Source organism: Rana temporaria, chromosome 2, assembly GCF_905171775.1.
Source record: "Rana temporaria chromosome 2, aRanTem1.1, whole genome shotgun sequence".
NCBI classification, from domain to species: domain Eukaryota; kingdom Metazoa; phylum Chordata; class Amphibia; order Anura; family Ranidae; genus Rana; species Rana temporaria.
The window spans coordinates 30,563,711-30,585,836 of NC_053490.1; the positions used below are offsets into that span (position 1 = coordinate 30,563,711).

Here is a 22,126-nt window from a genome sequence, read left to right on the forward strand (position 1 = left end):
TCATTGAACAGTTAAAAACAGTTTCCTAAAAAAAAAAACCTGCATAAGATCTTAACTCCATGGACTTTTGTTCCCTTCAGAAAATCTTCTTTCCATACAGGTCCAAGCAGCTCGATCTGGTCCCACGCAGGTCACCTGTATCTGCAATGGTCTCAGAAGAGTCAAACCGATGGTAAAAAGCAGACTGCATTTGTCCACTTAAAGCAGGGGTGGGCAACCTCGGCCCTCCAGCTGTGGTGAAACTGCAAATCCCGTCATGCCTGTGATTGTCAGGGTCTTGCAATGTCTCATGGGACTTGTAGTTTCAAAACAGCTGGAGGGCCGAGTTTTGCCCTCGTCTGACTTAAAGCATTGGTGCTCAACCTGTGGTCCTCCAGCTGTTGCGGAACTTCAAGTCCCATAAGGCGTTGCAAGCGGCTGAGTGTTACAAGCATGACTCCTCAAGGAAGAGGCTTGATGAATGGGACGTGTAGTTCCGCAACAGCTGGAGGGCCATAGGTTGGAGCACCCAGGGCCGGCCTTTGGGGTGTGCGAGCTGTGCGGCCGCACAGGGCGCCATGGGCAAAGGGGCGCCGTGCGGCCATCACAGCTCGCAGAATGCGAGTAGCAGTCAGTTACTCACATGATCATCACAGGAGTCCGACTCCTATGAATCACAGCAGCAGGCACTGTCAGGTCCCTCTGCCCTGGGACAGGGTGAAGAGCAACGCATCGGCACCTGAAAAAATGGCTGCTGCCGGCCCCGACAGGCAAACTGCGCATGAGCCGCCGCTGCTCGGGAAAGCCCGAAAACGCTCGGCTATTCTCGGGCAGAGGGCGCAGTGGCGTCTAAGCGCCGGGCAGCGCCATTTTTAAATGCAAAGCCGCACCGTCCACCGAAAGGTAAGTCACACTGAGCCCCTGGCCCTGCATGCATCTACTTTTTCAGATAAAAGGAAAAAAAAAATTTACTTTTTATAGCCAGCCTACACACAGAAGGGGAGGAGGATATAAGGGACTTAAAATAATTAAAAAAAAAGAAGAAGTAAAATACAATTATTATTTGTTATAAATATTTTTTTCCTCTTTGTGTATGTTTAGGTGACCAGGGGGCGAGGAGGGGGCGCCACAGGATTAGCTCGCACAGGGCGCCTAAGGCCGGCCCTGGGAGCACCCATGACTTAAAGCAGAGTTCCACCCAAAAGTGGGCTTCCGCTTATATGCCCCCCCCATCCGGTGTCACAGATGGGACCACTGCCTGATCTCCCAGATGTTCGGGAGGGTGGGTTCTGTATACAGACCACCCCTGGTGGCCATTATGCATTTTACAGAAATGCTGCAGATTGAAGGAGGAAAGGTCATTTCTAATAACATTCAAATCACAATATGACTTTGCAGTTATATACGCTATATTATTTTCTTTATTTGCCATTTGTTTTACCCACAAAAGTGTAGTTACCATTTAAGCTCATTGGACACTCCGATTTAGTGCTAATCAGGAACACGGATCAGAGTATCCACGCAGTGAGCCCACCCCCCAGAGTTAGAAAACACACTGGAGGGAATACCGTTAACCCTTTGATCGCCAATTTGTCCACTGCAATCTCACAAAAAAAACACAAAGGGACATAAATCTATCCCCCATTTTGTAAATGCTATAACTTTTGCGCAAACCAATCAATATACGCTTATTGGGATTTTGTTTATTAAAAATATGTAGCAGAATACATGTGGATGAATTTTCAAAATAAGTCTCCCGCACACATGTGCGGGAGTGACGACATTGCAGCTCCAGCCACTTACAGTGCTGGAGCCGCGATACCCGGAAAAGGTGAGTTACCGATGCCTCGTTCTAAGGTATGTATTTTATAATGAGCTAGTATGCGGTGTATACTAGCTCATTATGCCTTTTCCCTTACAGGTGACTTTAAAAAAAAATATATATATATATATATATATATATATATATATATATATATATATATATATATATATATATATATATATATATATATATATATATATATATATATAGGGGGGGGGGGGGGGGGGGGGGGGAGTCCTTTCGGGGCTGAAGTGGTTAAAGGAAAGCATGCAATTGTTGCCCATCACATCCAACCAGGCCTTATCTTTTATTGCAAGAAAATATGACAAAATGTATTTAGTAACCACAACTCTAATTGTTCTAGATTTCTTTTCTCCATGTTTTTTAAATCGGCCTGTTTTGAGTATGAGTGCAGAACGCACATGATCCAGCAGATGGTGCTGTGGGATTACAGACAAACATTGTTGTGGAAGAGCAAAGAGAGGCAATAAATATAGGGGTCAATTCACCAAGCTTTACCACATGCACTGAGGGTATCTTGTTACTCATTTGCATAAATTATCACATGCGGTAAATAAAGTCCAATTCATGGAGAAAAAACACACGTTGCTGTTAACGAAAAAATAAATAAAAAAATTGTCGGCAAATATCGCAAAAAAATTGTGCTGTAATCTGTTAAGTCAAATTCACAAACTAAACAAGAACTAAAAAATAAAAAAAATAAAATAGGCCAAAAAGTGCACTTTTTTTTATTAAATCCAAAAAAAAAAAAAAAAAAAAAAAAAAAAAGATGAGGTATGACCATGCAGTGCAAAATAAATATGCAAACATCAGCTGAAAGTTAACATCAAGAACTTTATCTTTTTTTTTTTTTTTAAATATATTATATATATATATATATATATATATATATATATATATATATATATATATATATATATATATATATAAGTTTTCTTTAGTTTGCACAATATAAACATAAGCAGCAACACAGAATTGGGCCAAAAGCATAGAACAATCTAGTAGAGTCCCCTTTCAACAACTCTAGTAGGCCATACATTTCCAAAAAAACACACACACACACACACACACACACACACACACACATTTTTAGGAATGTATGGCATGCTGGATTTAGTAAAGAAGCACAACATTGCTTTACAGCCATTTTCAGGCAACAGATCCACATGAAAAAGATGGATTACCAATTATCAGGAGACATATAGCTGGATTCAGTATGAAGTGCCTCATATACGCTACGCCGCCGTAAGTTAGAGAGGTAAGTGCTGTATTCACAAAGCACTTGCGTCCTAAGTTACGGCGGCGTAGCGTAAACGTGCCGGCGTCAGCGCGCCCAATTCAAATTGTAAAGAGGTGGGCGTGTTTTATGTAAATAAAGCATGACCACACGTAAATGACGCATGCGCCGTCTGTGGACGTATCCCAGTGTGCATGCTCCAAATTACGTCGCAAAGACTTATTGGTTTCGACGTGAACGTAAATTACGCCCAGCCCCATTCACGGACGACTTAAGCAAACGACGTAAAAATTTTAAAAAAATTTGATGCGGTTCCGACGTCCATACTTAACATTGGCTGCGCCGTCTTTTTGGTGGAATATCTTTAGGCATGAAAACGCCGTACGTAAATGGCGTATCTTTACTGCGACGGGCAAGCGTACGTTCGTGAATAGGCGTATCTAGCTGATTTACGTATTCTAGGCGTAAATCAGCGTACACGCCCCTAGCAGCCGGCGGAAATAGACAGCTAAGATACGACGGCGCCGGCGGTCGTATCTTAGCTAGATTTAAGTGCATCTCAATTTGAGAATACACTTAAATATACGACGACGCAGATTCGGAGTTACGACAGCGTATCTACTGATACGCCAGCGTAACTCTACCTGAATCTGGCAAATAGATTTTAGAAGGTTGTTCAAAATTCAATGCCTCCAAATACAGATTACTGTTAAAAAAAAAAAAAGAAAATTGATTAAAAAAAAATTTTTTTGCAAAACAAACATGTTAGAACGTAAAATGTTAAGGAAATTACCTTCAAACAACCCTTGGCCACTGATAAATTACCGCTTGAGAAAATGCGGTAGTTGCTGAACAACCGAAAAAATACTGCATTCGTTATTTAATGCCAAATTCTTAGTGAATTGAACTTTTACAACGGATTCCAAATGCATTATTTTACTGCATTTTATTTGCCGTTATTTAAAGCTTAGTGGTTTGACCCCATAATAAGCGAACAGTTTCTTCTCCCCGTCACTGCCAAGTTTGCTTCCCTATGTGACACTTACCAGACACAATGTTGCTGCTGATGATCTTCCCTCCCAGCGTCGCCAGAGACTTTGGCACAACAGTGATGATGCTTCCGCTGGTTGTCTTTACGTAGGTAGCACCGGGAGTAGCTGCCATACGAGCACTGAGTGCTGAGCTGACAGCCGGTCGTGTATATGTGGCTTGTGTGCCTAAGGAACAAGAAAGCAATTTTTTAGCCAAATAGAAACATAAAAAGTTCAAATGCATGAAATATTTTAACTTTAAAAGAAGAAGTAGGGCCAAAAGGTCTTTTGAGAGAGAGAGAGAGAGAGAGAGAGAGAGAGAGAGAGAGAGAGAGAGAGAGAGAGAGAGAGAGAGAGAGAGAGAGAGAGAGAGAGAGAGAGAGAGAGAGAGAGAGAGAGAGAGAGAGAGAGAGAGAGAGAGAGAGAGAGAGAGAATATAAAAATATATATGAGATAGAGAGAAAATATATTATATATATATACACACAGAACCTTTTTTTATAAATATAATAATAAAAAAAAAAAGTGTAAAAAACGATTTAACCACTTCCCGCCCAGCCTATAGTCAAATGACAGCGGGGTGGGATTTCTCATTCTGGTTGGACATCCTATGAAGTCCTCACCAGGATGCGCCACAGCCGTGCTGCGTTGCGATCTGTCATCTGCTGTGTCCACCGAACAAAGCAGATGACAGATAAGTGTACTGGTCCACTTCCGGTACCATGCAATTGCTGTGACCAATCACAGAAGAACATATGACAATTGAACACAATGGATGGCTTCCGTTCATGGTGTTGATCCGATTGGTCACAGTGATCACATGATACAGACAGGGCCAATCACACCCCATCTATACCATGACAACAGTAAACAATTAATGGATTTAATTCAGTAAAAATGGTTGTTTACAACAATGAATTTCATGGTTATAAGCAATCAAAATCTGAAAAAAAAAAAAAACACAAACAAACAAAACAAACACACACACACACACACACACACACACACACACACGACAACTTCAAAAAACCTCACCATGCCTCTTACTTACCAAGTACCTTGGACAATCTACTTTCCAAAACGGAGTCATTTGAGGGGTATTTGTACTGTCCTGACATTTTCGGGCCTCAAGAAATGATGGCCATCAGTACATCAGGATTGATCAGTTTTCAGATTTATACCATAGTTTGTGGACTGTAACGGTCACACAGACTAAATATAATACACTGATTTGGGTAATTTTCAACAAGAAATTTTGCATAATTTTGGCCTAAAAACTTAAAATTTGCTAAATTTTATAACAGAAAAGGAAAACCCATAATTTTTGGTAAAAATTTGTTTATTTAGCAAAAAATAAAAAAACTCAGAGGCAATTAAATACTACCAAAAGAAAGCTCGATTTTTTTTTTGAGTGAGACTTCGTTCCACGTCCTACTTCCAACTACGGGCCGCCTAGGCCAGTGGTCCCCAACCTTTTTGGCACCGGGGACCGGCTGCATGAAGAAAATTTTGCCAAGGCCCGGTTGGGGGGAGGTTGGGGATGGAATGCGGGGGGTAAGCGATTTTTCGCGGGCAATTTGTCAGGGCATTATTTCTATTTATTACATTGTAGTAATAAATAAAGTTAAACCCACCATAATGCAGAATCAGTGGGAGCTTTGAGTGTGTCACTTGCCACGCTGCCTGCCACCAGGTGTGGCTTGTCACTTGCCATGCTGCCTGCCACCAGATGTGGATTGTCACTTGCCATGCTGCCTGCCACCAGATGTGGTAAGGCCCCAACAGATGAAGCTAGTGCCCCCACTAGGCCCTGCTCACACTCACCCTGTCACGGGTAGTGTTGTCATACTCTGGGCTCCCCCATTAACAGTACTGTCATCTGCCCCTATTTATATCATAACCCCACATTACAGTCCTCAGTCCCCCCCCCCACACATTACAGTCCTCAGCCTTCCCCCCCCACACATTACAGTTCCCAGCCTCCCCCCCAAACATTACAGTCCTCTGTCCCCCCCACACATTACAGTCCTCAGCCTTCCCCCCAGAAACATTAGTCATCAGTCCCCCCCCCCCCCCCCCCCACACATTACAATCCTCAGCCTGCCTCCCCCCCCCCACACATTTGAGTCCTCGGTTCCGTCCCCCACACATTTGAGTCCTCGGTTCCGTCCCCCACACATTTGAGCCCTCGGTTCCGTCCCCCACACATTTGAGTCCTCGGTTCCGTCCCCCACACATTTGAGTCCTCGGTTCCGTCCCCCACACATTTGAGTCCTCGGTTCCGTCCCCCACACATTTGAGTCCTCGGTTCCGTCCCCCACACATTACAGTCCTCGGTTCCGTCCCCCACACATTACAGTCCTCGGTTCCGTCCCCCACACATTACAGTCCTCGGTTCCGTCCCCCACACATTACAGTCCTCGGTTCCGTCCCCCACACATTACAGTCCTCGGTTCCGTCCCCCACACATTACAGTCCTCGGTTCCGTCCCCCACACATTACAGTCCTCGGTTCCGTCCCCCACACATTACAGTCCTCGGTTCCGTCCCCCACACATTACAGTCCTCGGTTCCGTCCCCCACACATTACAGTCCTCGGTTCCGTCCCCCACACATTACAGTCCTCGGTTCCGTCCCCCACACATTACAGTCCTCGGTTCCGTCCCCCACACATTACAGTCCTCGGTTCCGTCCCCCACACATTACAGTCCTCGGTTCCGTCCCCCACACATTACAGTCCTCGGTTCCGTCCCCCACACATTACAGTCCTCTGGTTCCGTCCCCCACACATTACAGTCCTCTGGTTCCGTCCCCCACACTTAGGGACAGATCGGAGGGAGGCACAGTATAAGGAGAAAAATTGCAGGAAAGGAGGCGGGACAGTTCTGGATGGAGGGCCGAGGTAACAAACAAGTGATTGGCTGCTAGGATGAAGGACAGTCCTAGCAGCCAATAGCCTGTTTGATAACCTCGGGCAGCTCCGCCCTCCACCCAGAATTGTTCCGCCTCCCACTGTCGGCTCTATGAGCGACGCAAGAGGAAGAAAAGTCTCCTTGCGGTCTGAATGGCAGAGTGCCGCGGTCCGCATGTGGGGCTCTCTCATGCCGCCTGCTCGCGGCCCGGCTGCAGAAGTGCCGCGGCCCGGTAGTGGGCCGCGGACCGGGGGTTGGGGAACACTGGCCTAGGCGACTCCTCCTCTCCCCCTAGGTGACCGTTCCCTCTCGTCAATCTTCTGGGACACGTCACAGGTCCCACCCAGAAAATTACGAAAAAGAGAAATCACCGCTCTAGGATACTAATCAGAAAGTCTCCTCACCTGAGCCAAAGGCACGGGTGCTGGCAATGCATGGAATGATGCAAAATGAAGGGAAAACGTTCTGGACAGCCGCACTCCAAAAATAAATTGCTTTTATTTAAAAAAAAAAAAAAAAACAAACAAACAAACAAACACACACACACACACCAGAACATTACCTATCCACTCAGAGAGCGCTGCGCGCCTGGCCTTGAAGACGCAAGCTGTCACAACCGGGGGCCCACAGTTTCAATGGAGGCGCCGCGGAGAGGGAGAGGAGCGGGGCACTGGGTGACCGCACCGTGGGACAGGCGAGTGCCCATTTATTAAAAGTCAGCAGCTACAAAAAAAGTGTAGCTCCGGACTTTTAATAAGCGACTGACATTTAATAAGTGGAGAAAAAGCCTGGAACTGCGCTTGAACTCTTACCGCTTGGTGTGGTGACCAGTTTAGTCGTCATGATGGCCCCATTGCTGCTCACAACCATGATGGGGGCATTACTGCTGCTCGTCAAGGCGGCGGACACTGGTTTGGGGAGGATTTTACTAGGCTGCATCTGCTGTGTGATGATCTTAACACCTGCAGGACAATAAAAAAAAAAAAAGGAAAGAAAAATAAATAAAGGAACACAAAATTTAAATTTTATTGAAATTCAAAATGATATTCGGCAGCCTTATATAAAAGTTTGGCTGTTGCCATTAGTAAACAGATAAGAAATTAAATCATATTTACTTGTTCTAAACTACTTTTTATATTTTTTCAGTGATTTATTGGATTTCCAGGCCTAGGTAAATGATGTCCTACAATCCCAGGAGTCTTCAAGAGAGGTTTTCTCAGGTAAACACACCCCCCCCCCCCACTTGCATGCCTGAGCTAAGGGCAAACTTATTTCAGGAAGTAAATGCTACATAAATAGTCTGCCCTTACTGAAGATGGCCATGCCTATAGGGAGTGTTTATTTTTTAAAGTGATTTCTTAGCAAAATAAAAAACAAATGGCCCGGATTAAAAGAGATTTGCCCCTTTTTTACGGAGGCACAGGGCAGCATTTTTGCCCTGCGCCCCCGTAAATTGCGTGTGCGCTCTTTAAAATTGCCCTGCGTAAGGGCGCCTAATGTAAATGATCCCGTAGGGGGCGGGAATCATTTAAATTAGGCACGCTCCCGCGCCGAGCGTAGAGCGCATGCTCCGTCGGGAAACTTTCCCGACGTGCATTGCGGCAAATGACGTCGCAAGGACGTCATTTGCTTCCAAGTGAACGTGAATGGCGTCCAGCGCCATTCACGAATCACTTACGCAAACAACGTGAAATTCAAATTTGGCGACGCCGGAACGACGGGTATCCTTTAGCATTGGCTGCCCCTACTATTAGAAGGGGCAGCCTTACGCTAAACACACCGTACGGAAACTACGTAACTTGCGTATGCAGGGCACGCGCAACATTGTGAATCGGTGTTAGTATGCAATTTGCATACTATACACTGAGCACAATGGGAGCGCCCCCCAGCGGCCATCGCAAGAATGCAGCCTAAAATATGCGTGGCATAAGAGCCTTATGCCACGCAGATTTTAGGCTGCAGTCGGCGTTACGATGTTCCTGAATCAGGAGCATTCGTAACGCCGGCGCAAGTCAGCAATTGTGCCGCGTAACTATGGTTACGCAGGCGCAATTGCTCTCTGAATCCTGGCCAATGGAGACACGGATTTGGGGGAGTGCTCTGTATATTAAAAAAAATATGGTTTGTGGTGCTCAGATGCAGTGCAGTTCTGCTTTTTTTGCAAGAACGTTACTTATAACCCCCAAACATTATACATTGGGCTAGATTCAGCAAGAATTTACGCCGGCGTATCTATTGATACGCCGCGTAAATTCAAAGCTGCGCCAGCGTATCTTCTTTCTGTATTCAGGAAGCAAGATACGCCGAAATTAGGCCAAGATCCGACTGGCGCAAGTCTTACGCCGTCGTATCTTAGTTGCATATTTACACTGGCCGCTAGGTGGCGCATCCGTCGATTTCAGCGTAGAATATGCAAATGAGCTGGATACGCCGATTCAGAAACGTATGTGCGCCCGGCGGATTTTTTTACGTCGTCTGCGTAAGGCTTTTTCCGGCGTAACGGTACTCCTGCTATATGAGGCATAGCCAATGTTAAGTATAGAGGTCGGGACAGCGTAGAATTTTGCGTCGTTTACGTAAGTCGATCGCGAATAGGGCTTTGCGTAAATTGCGTTCACGTCAAAAGCATTGATTATTTGCGACGTGATTAGGAGCATGCGCACTGGGATACGTTCACGGACGGCGCATGCGCCGTTCGTTAGAGACGTAATTTACGTGGGGTCATGTTTTATTTAAATAAAACATGTCCACCTCTTCTCAATTTGAATTTGGCGCGCTTACACCGAGAGATTTACGCTACGCCGCAACTTAGGGGGCAGGTTCTTTGTGAATCCAGCCCCAGCAAGTTACGGCGGCGTAGCGTATCTCAGATATGCTATGCCCGTACAAACTTACGGCGGGCTTTAAGAATCTAGCCCATTATGTTTAGCAGAGACCCTAGAGCAGGGGTAGGCAATCTCGTCCTCCCTCCAGCTGTGGAGAAACTACAAATCCCATCACGCCTCTGCCTCTAGGAGTCATGCTTGTGATTATCAGGGTCTTGCAATGTCTCATGGGACTTGTAGTTTCAAAACAGCTGGAGGGCCGAGGCAGCCTACCCCTGGTCCTAAGGGAAAAAAATGGCAATCATTGCAAAAAAAATGTTATGTTACATGGTATACCATTTGCGCAAATGTTTTACAAATGCAATTTTATTTTTGGGGGAGGAGTACACTTTGAAGAATAAAAAAAATAAAAAAATAAACATATACCCAAATTTTTGTCAAATGTGAAAGCGGTTACACTGGATACCAAACATGTCACACTTTAAATACTTCCAGCCAAGGCCTATCCTGACACACCTCTTCCTTCATGTAGAAATCATAATTTTATTGCTAGAAAACTACACGGAACCCCCAAACGTTATTTATATTATTTTTTTTAGCAGAGAACCTAGGGAATAGAATGGCGGTCGTTGCAACTTTTTATGCCACACAGTATTTGCGCAGCGGTTTGAGTTGCCCAATTTGTGTGTGAAAGATGTTAAGCCAAGTAAATAGATACCCAACATTTCACACTCGTGGTACTTAAAGCGTTTAACCCCAAATAAAAGATCCTTTTCCTTTAAAGCATGTTATATAAACACAGTGCTTGTACTGTGTATTTTGGCCCCTTCTATCACCTGAAAGACCTGGCTGATCCTGCCAGTTTCTACATTACCCTTTGCTGACTCCGATCTATCAGGGCTGCAGAGCTCTGACATCGAAGTCAATGTACAGTGGGTGCCCGCGAGATTGTATTTCCAGTGCGATCGGGCACTGCGAGGCTGTATTTCTCGTGCTCGCCGCCTCCACGAGATGCAGCGTATCCATAGGAATTTCTTGGGTACGGCGAGCGGGAGGAGCGACAGAGCTTTGCGCCCACGACGGGGGTTGCGAAGGGACAATATCACTGAAGCCGAGCCGCATTTAAAACACAATATCACGGTCACCTACTGTACGTGCCTCCGTTATACGCTGCTATCTGCAGCACTCCTGTGTCTCCTCTGTCCACCCCCCCCCCCCTCCCTGCCATCTATCACCATCGCTGATCTGCTTCTCTCCCCACGGCTTTAAAACTAACTGATCTTTATATTATCCCAGGGTTTGACAAATTTGCTTGGAATCTAGGAGCCAGCTAAAAAAGTTAGGAGCCAGAAAATGCGCCCCGTCCCGACGAGCTTGCGCACAGAAGCGAACACATACATGAGTAGCGCCCGCATATGTAAACGGTATTCAAACCACACGGGAGGTATCCCCGCGATTGTTCGAGCGAGAGCAATAATTCTAGCTCTAGACCTCCTCGGTAACTCAAAACATGCAACCTGTAGATTTTTTTTAAATGTCGCCTATGGAGATTTTAAAGGGTAAAAAGTTTGTCGGCATTCCACGAGCAGACGCAATTTTGAAGCGTGACATGTTGGGTATCAATTTACTGGGCGTAACATTATCTTTCACAATATAAAAAAAAAAAAATTGGGATAACTTTACTGTTGTCTTATTTTTTAATTTAAAAAAAAAAAAAGTATTTTTTTCCCAAAAAAGTGTGCTTGTAAGACCGCTGCGCAAATACAGCGTGACAGAAAGTATTGCAACGATCGGCATTTTATTCTCTAGGGTGTGAGAATAAAAAATATATATAATGTTTGGGGGTTCTGTGCCTCCGTGCGCCCCCACCTCCCCCGCCGCGCGGGCCCGGCCTCAATTACCGGCGGGCGCCAGTTCACAATTTGTCGCCAATGCGACCTGGCGCCCGGATATTGTCGACCCCTGTATTATCCCCTCTTTCAGATGAAAAGCTGCGTCCTAGTGCCTATGCTTAGGATTATAAAATATGAGATAATGGCTTAACAACCACTTAAAAAATCTCCACAGGCGAAGCTTTCAAAATTCTTACAGGTCATCTGTTTAGCGTTACAGACGAGGTCTAGCAGGAGAATTATTCCTCTCGTTTTAACGTTTGCGGTGATACCTCACGTGTGGTGCGAAAACCGTTTACATATGCATGTATGACTTACGTATGCGTTCGCTTCTGCGCGCGCTTTATTTTTACTCTGTCCCTTTATTTATTCCTGTTACAAGGAATGTAAACATCCCTTGTAATAGGAATAAAGATGACAGGTCGTCTATAGTGATCTGGAGGTAATAAAAAATAAAAAAGGGGAGGAAAGAAGAAAAACCAAATCTCTCCACTACCTATAAAAGCAAAAGACAATAAAAGAAAAAAAAAGAAAAGAAAAATTGTTGTTTACTTCCAGCCTCGCTTGGAAGTGACATCATGGCGTTGCTCCGGTCCTTGAAGGCCATAGAGTAGAGCTGCACGATTCTGGCTGAAATGAGATTCACGTTTTTTTTGCTTAGAATAAAGATCACGATTCTCTTGGCGTAACATCTTTCACATTATACAAAAAAAATTGGCCTAACTTTACATTTTTTTTTTTCAATCATTAAAGTGTATTTTTTTCAAAAATATTGCGTTTGAAAGACAGCTGCACAAATACAGTGCGACATTAAATATTGCACCAACCGGCATTAAAAAAAAAAAAAAACACACAACATATATAATGTTTAGGGGTTGCAAGTAATTTTCTAGCACAAAATACAGATTTTTAATTTGTAAACAAGGGTCAGAAAAAAGCTTAATCTTTAACAGCTGGTCAGCTTGAGCAGAGAACTCTCTGCACTGAAATCAGGGAAATGCTGTGATAAGATCGCGGGGGTTAAAATCGCGATCTCGATTCTTTAATCGTGCAGCTCTACCATAGAGATAGTCAAAGATTAATCTACTCTGATCGCCTCTGGCTCCATACGCTTTCATGAGAAACTCCCTCCTGAAGAAAAAAAAGATATTGGGGTTATGGCTGATATCTTCAGCCATAATTCCCATAAACCACTTAAAAGCCGCCATAATAAATATAGAATATACATATATCTATCTATAGTTCTCCATCTTAAAGTGGTTAATTGACACATGCTGATGCTGTAAAACGTGTCTGGAGCTTCTAGGTGTGAATGACCCTTGGTCATGAAGGTGTTATTCTAAAAAGAACTCTGGGCTGTTTCCATTTTATCCACAACATGAAGTGTACTCACCAGATTCCTGCTTGATCTGTATAGTGGGTTTGATCCCTGGGGGCACCTGAGGAGGCGGAGTTGGTGCTGGCTGGGTAATAGTAGACGGCTGCGACATTGGGGGAGCCTGTGTTGACATTTGATGGATTTGATGTTTTGGCAACTGCTGGTAATGCTTGGGGAACTGTGCCAGGATCTGGCCGGGGGAACCGATCAGGTTCTTGGGAGAAGGAAGTCTATTGGAGGCAACTTTCACTGTTGACGTCGAGGCACCTGGATAAAAAAATAAAAGCGAATGTCAAAAAACGCACCACACATGACAGCATTCACATCTACCTCATTCCATCGAGTAATCTGTACACTATGCATTCACACCAGGAGAAATAACGTTTTCTGAAAGGGTAAAGAATTCCATGGGTCTGCTTAAAGCAGCCAAAAATGGAACTTCAGCTTTTCGGAATCCCCCCTTCCGGTGTCACATTTGGCACCTTTTGGGGGGGGGGGCAGATACCTGTGTAATACAGGTATTTGCTCCCACTTCCCGGCATAGATACCCTAGCCACCCGTGGGCATCTATGCCACTTCCTTGTACCCGCCACCGCCTTCTGGGAGACACACAGGTCCCAGATGACAGCAGGGACCAGTGGGATAGCGCATGCGCAGAGTCGCGCATGCGCAGTAGGAAACCAGGAAGTGAAGCCTTGCGGCCTCACTTCCTGATTCCCTTACGAAGATGGCAGAGGCAGCACACGAGAGCCGAGGGACAGATCAGCTTTGGGTGCCGACATCATGGGTGCCCTGGACAAATAAGTGTCCTTATTTTAAAAGTCAGTAGCTGCTGACTTAAAAGAAAAAAAAAAAAAAAAAATATATAAATTTGGCGGACCTCCGCTTTAAGTCCAGTGTACACTGGGTGAGTTTATTCTCTCCACAAACCACATACTCAGCTTTGTAACCTGGGAGATCTTGTCTGAAAAAAGCAGAATGACCATACTACTACAGGACACTTAGGGGTAGATTCACAAAGACTTACGACAGGCGTATCAGTAGATACGGCGTCGTAAGTCCGAATCCCCGCCGTCGCAACTTTAAGCGTATGCTCAAACTGAAATACGCTTAAATGTTGCTAAGATACGACCGGCGTAAGTCTCCTACGCCGTTGTATCTTAACTGCATATTTACGCTGGCCGCTAGGGGCGTGTACGCTGATTTACGCCTAGAATATGTAAATCAGCTAGATACGCCTATTCACGAACGTACGCCCGGCCTTCGCAGTAAAGATACGCCGTTTACGTAAGGTGTTTTCAGGCATAAAGATAAAGCACCAAAAACATGGCGCAGCCAATGTTAAGTATGGACGTCGGAACCGCGTCAAATTTTTCAAATTTTACGTCGTTTGTGCAACTCGTCCGTGCATGGGGCTGGCCATAATTTACGTTCACGTCGAAAGCATGACGATTTGCCGACGTCATTTGGTACATGCGCACTGGGATACGTCCACGGACGGCGCATGCGCCGTTCGTTAAAAACGTCAAATATGTGGGGTCACTAGTATTTTACATAGAACACGCCCCCAACCAGCCTATTTTGAATTAGGCGGGCTTACGCCGGCCCAGTTACACTGCGCCGCCGTAAGTTACAGCGCAAGTTATTTGTGAATACAGGACCTGCTGCTCAAACTTACAGCGGCGTAGTGTATCTGAGATACGCTACGCTGGCCAAAATCTATGTGAATCTACCCCTTATTCTTCAAAAAAGCAAGGCGAGGTTACACCCCAAACCTATTCAACGTAACTGTTATATTAAAAAGTGGAAAGTCTCTCTCCTAATCAACATTTTTAATCATATTTTCTTGTTTTAAGCTTTTTTTTTCCCCTTGCCCCCTAGTCAATCTGATGCCAAGAGGGCACACATTACTTAAGGGGGGCCCTCTGATGAGGAACACCATTACTTAAGCGGGCACCTGATATAAAGGGGGTACTCCGAAGATGGGAACTGATATATGGGGGTAGTCTGATGGGAGCGCCCAATGTAATTAATTACTCTGGTAGGGGCACCCAAATGTAAGATGGAACACTAATGGGGATATTTACATTTACAGAGTATTACCAGAGTGTGTGGAGGAAACCGTAACAAGAGCGTGGCTTGTGCAAAAAAGGAAAAGTAGATGCATACAATCTTTCATAGCACAGACTTGAGATTCGGACCTCGGCCGGAAGAACATTTTAGTAACCAGATCTCTTTGAATTTTAATTCAATTCCCCTGCTACAGAGGACTTGCTTACCTTGTGCCATTGTGGACATGACCAAGGATGGTGTCGAAGAGACGACTGCGGTGACAGCAACGCACCCTGTAGACAGAGAAGCGGATGGGGCATTGCCGATGGTGCTGCTAATGGCAGGGGTATGGGCAGAGCTAACCATCACTGGCGGCTTCTGAGTGGTGGAAGTTATGACAGATGTGGGAACCAGTTTAGTGACTGCAGCGTAGTTGTGAGACTTTGATAAAATGTTCGGGACAAATGTAGAACTTGGAGAAGTTGTTACAATTATTACCTGTTAGAAAATAAAATAAGCAGAAAAAAAAAAACAAAGTTAAAAACAGTAAAGCAGCGACTGATCAATGCAATTTATCTCAGCTCTGGAAACCGTGCAAGACACGGCTAGAGAGGTCTACCTTCTGGGTGGAAGTGTTTGTTGTCTGGGTGGTGGGTTTGGTAAAAGTGATCTTCACCGGTGACATGTGTGGCGGTAAGGAGTTGGCGATGCTCTGCATGATGTTGCTCATTTTGGGGCTCCCAGAGACCGGCACGGTAATGGTTTTCGAGACTGGCGTTGTTGGCTTGGGGACATCTTTCAGGACAACGGGGGACGAGCTGCTGGAGTTTGTGCGACGCCGCTTGCGAGGCTTCTCGTCGTCATCTGAACAGTTGACACCTGAAGGGGCAAAATTAAAACTCCTAATATATAAACTCATGAATCCAAAATGACAATGGACTTCATTCACAAAAAGCACCTCAAATGCGGTATTTAGGCGTTTTACACAATTTTGCAGTATTCACCACAAAGCGCTCGGTAAATACCATGAACAGGCGCTAAACCCAATTCACAAAAGGAAATAATTAAAATGCGGCAATTAAGTAGCGGTCCAGGTATGCGGTATTTAAAAGAATGTGTAAGATTTTAAATGGTAAGGAGTGGGCAGCCCAACCTCCCCCCCAAGTCCTTAACAACCGATGAATCAGCTGTCAGCGGGTAATGAAAAGAAACAAATTGCTGGCATTAAAAGAAAAAAATAAAATGGATTAAAAAAAAAAAAACTGTGTGGTGTCAAGCCCCCGCCAATCCCTTCGAGTCTGGTATGGATTTTGAGGGGAACCCAGATGCCAAAAAAAAAAAAAAAAAGTCTGAGGGCCCCCCCCCCCTCAAAATCAATACCAGACCTCAGTCATCTGAGCATGCAGCCCTGCAGATCAGGAAAGGTGGAGGGGTTGATGGGTAAAAGGGCCTCTTCCCCACAACCCTGGTCTGGATTTTGTGCATGTGGAACTCTTGCTTATAGGCTTCCTCCCCTTCCCCACTTTTGGAGACAGGCCAAGGCCCGATCTTCTGGAAGTTCGGCCTCTTCCTCCTGCCCCCGCTGCCGGGCAATTTTACACCTGGGAGTCGATCCAAAGATCAGCTGGGGGGGGCAGACATCGCGGGCTCCCTGGACAGGTAAGTGCCCCAATATTAAAAGTCAGCAGCTACAGTATTTGTAGCTGCTGACTTTAAATTGTTTTCACCCAGGCTGGACATCCTCTTTAAGATAATACAAGTATCTTTCTACAACTTCCCACATTAGAACTGTGTAAGTGCAGCAGCTGATCAATAATGATCAAGTCACTCCCATTCGCAAACACATTGCACATAGACAGACAGCCAATTTTCATAAAAAAAATAGAAATAAAAAATAAGTAGGAATCTGCAACAAAGTTCGTTAAAATCTTTGCAATGTACATAGATCACCCAGAGTGGGATTTTTTTTTCACAACAGTGGTGCAAAAAAAAAAGAAAACAAACACACACAGATGTCATTAAGCATACATGCACTGAACATGGAGAAGATGAAGATATTAATCCCCAATGCGGTTTATGTCTGCGTCAGAAGCCCCCTCCAGTTAGTATGGGCGACAGGTACTGCAAGCCTTCACTTACTTTTCACATAGACGGTGCTGCCACTGGGAAGGACTACCACGTTGGAGGCTGGACTCGCAGGTCGAGGAGACTTGACAGTGGCCACACTTCCGCTGGGGACCGGGGTGGATGTGGGAGTGGATGTTGTACTTGTGTAAGAATAACACACAACCACTACAGAGAGGAAAGACACTGGGCATTAGTTGATGTCTTCCCAACTAAAAACTGATATTTTCACCGCAAACATTTTTCAATAAAAGTCAAACTGCTAAATAAAAAAAAAAAAAAAAAAAAAAATCACAAACAAGGGGGGCTGTTTTGCCTGCAAAAGGATTTGTATTTCTGAACATAATTAGCTAGATTCACAGAGATGTGCCTATCTATAGGCGGGCATAGCGTATCTCAGATACACTACGCCGCCGAAAGTTAGAGCGGCAGGTCCTGTATTCACAAAGTTGCGCTCCAACTTACGGCGGCGTAGTGTAACTGGGCCGGCATAAGCCCACCCAATTCAAAATAGGCTGGTTGGGGGCGTGTTCTATGCTAAATACTCGTGACCCCACGTATTTGACGTTTCTAACGAACGGCGCATGCGCCGTCCGTGAAAGTATCCCAGTGCGCATGCTCAAAATTACGCCGCAAATAATCCATGCTATCGACGTGAACGTAAATTCCGTCTAGCCCCATTCACGGACAACTTACGCAAACGACGTAAAACTTGAAAAATTCGACGTGGTTCCGACGTCCACACTTAAAGCGGGGGTTCACCCTATATTAAAAAAAAAAAAAAAAAAAAATTTCCCCCTCTAGCATTAAATTCGGCATAGTAGCGTGAGCTACAGTATGCCTGTCTATTTTTTTATCCCCGTACTCACTGTGCAATTGTATATTGAAGATTCCGGGGAATGGGCGTTCCTATGGAGAGGGAAGGTGATTGACGGCCGGCCCTGGCACGTCACGCTTCTCCGGAAATAGCCGAAATAGGCTTGGCTCTTCACGGCGCCTGCGCATAGCCTGTGCGCAGGCGCCGTGAAGAGCCGAGACCTACTCCGGCTGTCTTCGGGGAGCGTGACGTGCCAGAGCCGGCCGTCAATCATCCTCCCTTTCCATAGGCACGCCCATTCCCCGCGGGAGTCGGAATCTTCAATATACAATTGCACAGTGAGTACGGGGATAAAAAAAATACAGACATGCATACTGTAGCTCGCGCTACTATGCCGAATTTAATGCTAGACTGTTAAGGAGGGTGAACCACCGCTTTAACATTGGCTGCGCCATATTTTTGGTGGTTTATCTTTTACGCCTGAAAACGCCTTACGTAAATGGCGTATCTTTACTGCGACGGGCGTGCGTACGTTCGTGAATAGGCGTATCTCGCTGATTTACATATTCTATGCGTAAATCAGCGTACACGCCCCTAGCGGCCAGCGTTAATAGGCAGCTAAGATACGACGGCGTAGGAGACTTACGCCGGTCGTATCTTAGCAACATTTAGGCGTATCTCAGTTTGAGCATACGCTTAATGTTACGACGGCACGGATTCGGAGTTACGACGGCATATCTACTGATACGCGGTCGTAACTGTACCTGAATCCGGCTATCTGTCTTTAGATTTACACAGCTCTACCTGATGACACAGCCCTGCCTGTTAGGACAGAACGTTAATGACGTTTTTTTTTTTTAAGCGGCGCATGCGCCGTCCGTGGGGGTATCCCAGTGCGCATGCTCGAAATTAAACCGGAACAAGCCAATGCTTACGACGGTGACGTCATTCTACGTAAAGCCCTATTCGCGAACGACTTACGCAAACGACGTAACATTTTCAAAATTCGACGCGGGAACGATGGCCATACTTAACATAGGATACGCCTCATATAGCAGGGGTAACTATACGCCGGAAAAAGCCAACCGCAAACGACGTAAAAAAATGCGCCGGCCGGACGTACGTTCGTGGTTCCCCGTATCTAGCTAATTTGCATACTCGACGCGGAATTCGACGGAAACGCCACCTAGCGGCCAGCGTAAATATGCACCCACGATCCGACGGCGTACCAAGACATACGCCTGTCGGATCGAGCCCAGATTCCATCGTATCTTGTTTTGTGGATACAAAACTGAGATACGACGGGGGAACTTTGAAATTACGCGGCGTATCCATAGATACGCCGGAGCAATTCGTCTGAGGATCTGGCCCAGTGTCTGTAGACACCGTGACAGAGATTTGTGTCTACACTTTCTTTTTTTTTTTTTTTTTTTTAAAGACTGTAAACAATTACTGAATGTAATATACTGTAAATTTTGACACTCATTCTTCTACCTCTTTCCCAACTACAAATACTACTGAACAATGTCACATACAAAAACATTATAATAATATCAAAGAATAAAAAAAAGGACATACCACCTTCCTCACCTTCCTTGTTCCCGGTCTCAGCAGGATCTGGAAGCGAAGCGTTGTGCTGTCCAGCAACATTGGCTATGGCGTTGGCAGTGGCTGTAAAAGCAGTCTGTGGAACCAGACGCGGCATCAGTGGTACCAATCTTCGACCTTCGATGGACCATTCAGAAGAACTGTTTGGACCAAACATGCTGGAAAAAACACAAAAGGAGAGGAAGTCAAGTCTATAGCTGTATCTATAGCCATTTATTGTCCAGGTAAGTACAGTAATGCTAAAAGTTCCATCAGCTTTTTATTATTGTACGTTTAAATGTTAGATTTTTCCCTCGCTTCTTGTCTGGTAAAACAAAAAGTATTGCACAGAGACCTAGTGACGATATCACTGGGTGTAAATTAACCACTTCCCTACCGTGCCAACTGACACCTCTCACATACACGAAAAAAAATAAACTATAGTATATTATATATATAAAAAAAAAAAAAATAAGAAAGGTAAAGTAGAGGCACTCCTAGAGAATAAAATTGTGGGTGTTAGAAATGTTTTCAAGTTTTGTGGCGATACCTGACATGTGTGGTGCAAACACTGCACGTGTGTGTGTGCGGTCTACGTATGCATTCGCCTTTGTGCATTAGTACAGGGAGACGGGGGTGCATATAAAAAAAAAAAAAAACTATTTTTTTATTTACACAGTATGTTTACATTTTATTTTAAATCACTTTCATTGCTGTCACAAAGAATGTAAACATCCCTCCTGACAGCAATAGACAGAGGGAGGTACTCTTTTATAGAGAGATCTGGAGTCCATTAGACCCCAGATGTCTCCTCTGACCTACAAGATCAGTGTGATCAGATGCTTCACCAAATTTTAAAAAATGGTGCCGTTTACATCCAGAAAACCGGAAGCGATGAAAATGCTGTCACTTCTGGTTTCCTATACGATGGGGACCTCTGGGTCCTCGATCTCTGTGGTCAGCTGGCGAATGCCATTCTTTTGTTGCCTTTATTTTACCTCCAGCCTGATGGGGAGATTTGTTGGGGAGGATAGGGGATTTATATATTGCAGTTCACGGTAAAAATGAAGCATAAAATAACAGCAATGTAAATATAAAAATCAAGAGTTTTGATATTTGAACCAAGTCTTACTTATGAGCGATGGTGGTAAGGCGCTCATCGTTCACCGCTCTGCGCACCTCCGCGCGATGTCGCTCTGTAGAAATACTAAATAAAAAAACATTATACACTCAGCTTGAAGAGGATAAGCCGAACTAGAACATCTTAATTGTCTTCATGATCAGGCAAAGCAAACAAACCCCAACTGACAAAAACACATCACAAACCATTTAAATGAAATAACCCCAGCTAAAAAACACACACACACACACAATTGACAATTGCGCAGTCGTGTGACGCTGTAAACCAAATAAAAAAGTCTCAGCTTTTAGTACTACTTTAATATAAAAGATTTACATATCCCTTCCACCATTTGTGTGTATATATATATATATATATATATATATATATATATATATATATATATATATATATATATATATATATATATATATATATATATATATATATATATATATATATATATATATATATATATATATATATATACACACACACACAAAAAATAAAAAAGGACGTAAATTTTGTTTGGGTACAGCGCCGCACAACCGCGCAATCTTCAGCATCTAGCCTGAGAATACCTTCTATCATCTCACCTCTTCTGATCTGTACTGTCACTGCCCACCTCTCAAAGCTATCAGTTTTCTCTTCTGTCAATCATTATAGAAAAAAAAAAAAAAAAAAAGAGAACACATTCCCAGCTCCCTTTCCATATGCAGACTTCCTGGGTGGTGCACTGGGAATTACAAATCAGGCAACCGATGAGCAGAACGTACAACTAAAAGTCTGCAGAACTTCGTGCTCAGCAGGTAGGAGCATGCACATCTAAAAAGGGATGCCAAGGATTTGTTCTTTCATGTAATGCTCTTCAGAAAAGAGGCAGGGTGCTGCAAGTTTATAGGAGCCTGCCAGTCCTTGCCACCAAACTCAGAGCCAGACCCAGTAATGATGTCACTTGATTTAAAAAGACACTTGAAAACACAGTGATCCAATTAAAAAAAATGCAAGTGATTGTAAAGTCATGTTTTCTTTTTCAATAAAAACAACAAATATGTTGTACTTGCCTCCTCTGTGTAGTGGATTTGCACAGAGCAGCCCAGATCTTCCTCTTCTCTGTTCCCTCTTCGCTGCTCCTGGGCCCTCCCTCCTATTGAATGCCCCCACAGCAAGCGGCTTGATATGGGGCACCCGAGTCACTGCCCCCCGTGTCCATTCAGGCACGGAGCCCGACCCGGTCCCTGTCTCCCGATTGGCTAGCCGACTGATTGACAGCAGCGGCAGCCAATCAGGAGGGAGAATCTCGGATGGCTGAGACACTTGTAGACAT

The 22,126-nt window shown here is 44.6% G+C and overlaps 1 protein-coding gene across 13 annotated transcripts in view; it reads right to left on the minus strand.

Annotated features, from left to right (window-relative positions):
• Positions 1-22,126, minus strand: part of EMSY (EMSY transcriptional repressor, BRCA2 interacting) — a 110,466-nt gene that overhangs the window by 79,049 nt on the left and 9,291 nt on the right. For 7 of the 13 annotated variants that reach the window (XM_040340013.1, XM_040340009.1, XM_040340014.1 and 4 more), the window contains exons 3-11: positions 20,812-20,886; positions 19,671-19,858; positions 17,291-17,443; positions 15,771-16,030; positions 15,379-15,649; positions 13,115-13,366; positions 12,274-12,351; positions 7,817-7,966; positions 4,109-4,279 (exon numbers count right to left, since the gene is read on the minus strand). In XM_040340013.1, coding sequence (XP_040195947.1) covers positions 4,109-4,279; positions 7,817-7,966; positions 12,274-12,351; positions 13,115-13,366; positions 15,379-15,649; positions 15,771-16,030; positions 17,291-17,443; positions 19,671-19,858; positions 20,812-20,886 — 1,598 coding nt within the window. The remainder of the gene's footprint in view (positions 1-4,108; positions 4,280-7,816; positions 7,967-12,273; positions 12,352-13,114; positions 13,367-15,378; positions 15,650-15,770; positions 16,031-17,290; positions 17,444-19,670; positions 19,859-20,811; positions 20,887-22,126) is intronic. The other 6 variants (XM_040340015.1, XM_040340012.1, XM_040340008.1 and 3 more) reach the window with 4 other exon arrangements.